Source organism: Orycteropus afer, unplaced genomic scaffold, assembly GCF_000298275.1.
Source record: "Orycteropus afer afer isolate SDZICR_OR568_19922 unplaced genomic scaffold, OryAfe1.0 scaffold01070, whole genome shotgun sequence".
Taxonomy (NCBI): domain Eukaryota; kingdom Metazoa; phylum Chordata; class Mammalia; order Tubulidentata; family Orycteropodidae; genus Orycteropus; species Orycteropus afer.
The window spans coordinates 197,428-201,504 of record NW_006922657.1 but is presented as its reverse complement, the minus strand read 5'-3'; the positions used below and the strand labels follow the sequence as shown (position 1 = coordinate 201,504).

Sequence of the window (4,077 nt, the reverse complement as noted above, 5' to 3'; positions counted from 1 at the left end):
AAATAAATAAATAAAAAATTTCAACCAGGAGCAGGGAAAAGAAAAATAAGTAGAAAACTAGGGCCTGGGAGGGGAAGAATAAGAATAATAGTAAAAAGGACAAATGTATTAATAATAATAGTTGTTTTAAAATAGACAAATACAAGCAAACTAATCACCAGTAAAAGAAAGCAAAAAAGAAAAAAAAATTAAAAAAGGGAAAAAAAAATCAGTGGAGGACAGAATAGGGCACCCAAGCTCCATCCAAGCACACAGACTGGGATGGAGTTCCTGTAGGCCCAGAAGGTAGGTGGGAGTGGAGGATGGCCACACCTCCATTCACCAAGTGGGTATGGGGTATAAGAGTAATATGAGGAATGTCGCACCTTTTCAGTCTTGCAGGTCCAGAGTGTCTTGGGGTTGCTGGCAAGTAGAACCTGTTCTTAAGTCCCTGGAATCTGTGAGAGTGCTGTCTGTTTAAATATACAAAATGGTCAAGCCACTTGTAAACTTTCAAAATGGCAGCAACCTCCAGACAGGCAAATCTACAGCTCAGCCCACGTTTCTCTTCACCTTCTCCATTTATTCTCCAGCCACTGGAGCAGTCCTCCATGCAGTCGCTGGCTAGCAGGACTGATTTTTAGGTTAATTCTTGGGTTCTATCACTACTCAGCACTCTCCAAGATGTCTGTACCATACCGTCAGGATCGCTCAGGATCGCTGCCAGACCACAGCTCTGTCTGTCTCCTTTTGTGATATTTTCTTGCAGATTCTTCTGCTAGTTGGGGTTTAGTCCACTTCTATATCCTTCCCTTCAAGGATCATGGGTCCAGGATTATCTTTCTGTCTGTGTTAATTGTTTTCCCTTTTCTTTGTTGAAGAAGGTCTGTGCAGTCTTTCTGCCTAGTCCACCATCTTACTGGAACTCATCCGCCTTAACATTGTTCTTGGAGCTACAAATGTTTCTTAGTGTCCTTTAATTGAAATGACATTTTTCCTTACAAGAAAGATAAGTATTATTGAATATGTTTTAATATAGGGGGCTGATACATTGTTCCATGTATGGATTTGCTTAAATGTCTTTGCCAGCAACATTCTTTAGACCAGGGCCTCCACAGTCGTTGTGTGTGGAGACAGGTGACCAGCACAGAAACAATGAGGACAGAGCTCAGAGCTTTACAGTAGCTGGATTTAGTACAACCGAGTAATAGTGCTGAAGATACTGGGGTATTAAGATCTCAAGTGTGTGCAGTTGTAAATTTACAAGATTTACTTATGAATTTCTTAAGTTCAAAATACAGACACTGTTCTGGATGCCTGTTCACTTGTTTAATTTATCTTTTTTCTCTTTTGCGAAAGCTGCTTAAGGTACATGGAGTCACAGAATCTAACAGGTGTCTCAGAATTTATTCTTCTGGGAGTTTCTGAGGATCCAGAACTTCAGTCTCTGATCTTTGGGTTGTTCCTGTCCATGTACCTGATCACTGTCTCTGGGAACCTGCTCATCCTCCTGGCTGTCAGCTCAGATCCCCACCTCCACACACCCATGTACTTCTTCCTCTCCAACCTGTCCCTGGCTGACATTGGTTTCATCTCCACCACTGTCCCAAAGATGCTGGTGAACATACAGACACAGAGCAAATCCATCACTTATGTGGACTGCCTAACACAAATGTCCTTTTTTTTTCTATTTGGATTTCTGGATAGTCTGCTCCTCACTGTGATGGCCTATGACCGACTTGTGGCCATCTGTTACCCTCTGCACTACACAGTCATCATGAACCCTCGCCTCTGTGGCTTGGTAGTTTTAGTATCTATCCTCTTTAGCATCTTGTACTCCCAGGTGCCGATTTCATTGTTGTCACAGGTTACATTCTGCACAGATGTGGAAATCCCTAGTTTCTTCTGTGACCTTCCTCAACTCTTTAACCTGGCCTGTTCTGACACCTCCACCAATATTGTATTAGTATATTGTATCTGTGCCATCTTTGGTGGTGTTCCAGTCTCAGGGATCATTTTCTCTTATATGCGAATAGTTTCCTCCATTCTGAGAGTCTCATCTTCAGAGGGGAAATATAAAGCCTTTTCCACGTGTGGCTCTCACCTGTCAGTTGTTTGCTTATTTTATGGAACAGGGTTTGGCGTGTATCTCAGTTCAACTGTCTCTTCTTTTGCAAAGAAGAGTGTAGTGGCCTCAGTGCTGTACACTGTGGTGACCCCCATGCTGAACCCCTTCATCTACAGTCTGAGGAACAGGGGCATCAAGAATGTTCTGTGGAGATTTCTCAGCATAACAGACAAATATTAACACTTGTGCAAAGTTTTTGATGTGTGGGTTGAAAAATATGACAAAGCACAGCATACTAAAACCTGACATCGTGCCTCAATGGGTATATAAGTTTTGTAAGTCTGATAGAATTCAATCTGAGGTGTTCATATCTTACTTTTGCTTCCTTTGTTATGTCTTTGATACACTTTTGGGAGCATTCTGGGATAGGTCAATCTGCATGATCAAATCCCCTTATAGCCACAGAGACTTCCACAGATCATCATATATGGTCCAAGCTTCTTGGTAAAATGCACCACTCTAGTGTTATGTACTTATAATCTTCATCCTTTACCATAACACTTGCCTCTTATCCAGACTAGTGTCTAAGAGAAGTGTATATGCAGCCTATGATTGGGAATTCATGTTGCTGGTCCTGAACCTTGGGTTCATATGGGAAACACATGGGAAACTTAATAAAATGTCTCGGTTTCATAACTGTAGATTATGATTTCATTGTGACATCATGTGTCTTGAGTATAAGATTTGTGAAACAAGAGCCTATTGGAAGCTCTGAGATTATGGCCGTTAGCTGTCTTTCAAATCTGGAGTTGAACCCACTCCTGTGGCTTCCAGCCAAGAAAAAAGAGAGGCAAGTAAGCTGAATATTTACATTAGGTAGATACACTCCTTGGAGAGATCGGTCATGAGAGAATAGAAAGGCTGTATATGAATGGGGAGACAACTCAGAGAGCAAGAGTCCATGAGAGGGAAGGACACAGGGAAGAGTAAACTATGGGGAGACAGTGGGATGGGAGCTGTTGCATTGTAGGAAATTACAGTCAATGTCATGAGACAAAGTGTATGTGAGCTGATGTATGGAAACTGAATATGTTCTGTAAATTTTCACCCAAATCACAGGAAAAATTAAAAAAAAAAATTGTGAAATACCACTGATGATTTTAATATGCAGCCTATATGAGAGTTAAACATTTTTTTTAAACTTTTTCTTCAAGATGACTAGTTCGTTGTGGATCTTTTACTCCTTCTTAGCAGATGCTGAAGATCTTAGAGTCATTAAACACTCACAACAGAAATACATGAAAACATTTACCCTACAGAAAGCAAATGATTTCCTAATATTTCTGGTATTTCTGCTCAAGTCTTCTCCCTCCACATCACACTGTTGTTAGCTTCTCTGGATTAGCTCCACGACACGGGGGGGGGGGGGGCGTGCTTATCAGAAAAAAATACTGCCCAGTCCTGCACTATCCCCATGATAGACTTGGATTAGACCATTTTGACCCATAGGGTTTCAGTGAATGATTTTCAGAAGTAGATCTCAAGCCCGTTCATAATAGAACATCTTAGTCAGGGATCTCTGCTGGAACCTGTGCAGTATTTTAGCAACACACGGTTCTGCTGACAGATGGTGACTCCACAGGAGGTACGTTAATTGGGAATTACCCCTGGCCTTTTGTGTGGAAGGGGCCGATTTCCCAATGAACCACCATCCCTCTGCACTGCACACCACAAACAGGGTCCCATGTGCTTGCTGATAAGCTATTGTCCACCTTCAAATTTGCCCTTTTACACTTTACTCTGCCATGTTAGGCTGGGTAAAGGAGGATCTTCAAACTGCTGTTCTGATTCCCATCTGGCTTTATTATTAGGTTCTTCCAATATTATTCAGTAAAGATCACCACACCCTGCAAAGCTCACCTTTCCTTTGTCTCTGTTTCCTTAGGCCCAGTTGTGGGGGCTTATTTCTGAAGTTACTGTCTCTGTATTGCCCCATTAGTCCTCTTTCCCTTTCAGTCCTTTCATAACTA

At 41.7% G+C, this 4,077-nt stretch overlaps 1 protein-coding gene across 1 annotated transcript in view; it reads left to right on the top strand.

The window, feature by feature from the left end:
* The window catches only part of LOC103212702 (olfactory receptor 18-like), an 8,678-nt gene extending 6,391 nt beyond the window's left edge, over positions 1-2,287 (top strand). The window contains exon 2 of the mRNA XM_007958663.2: positions 1,348-2,287. Within this exon, the coding sequence (XP_007956854.1) occupies positions 1,352-2,287 (936 nt within the window). The 5' untranslated portion in view covers positions 1,348-1,351. The remainder of the gene's footprint in view (positions 1-1,347) is intronic.
* Positions 2,288-4,077: the final 1,790 nt, after the last annotated feature.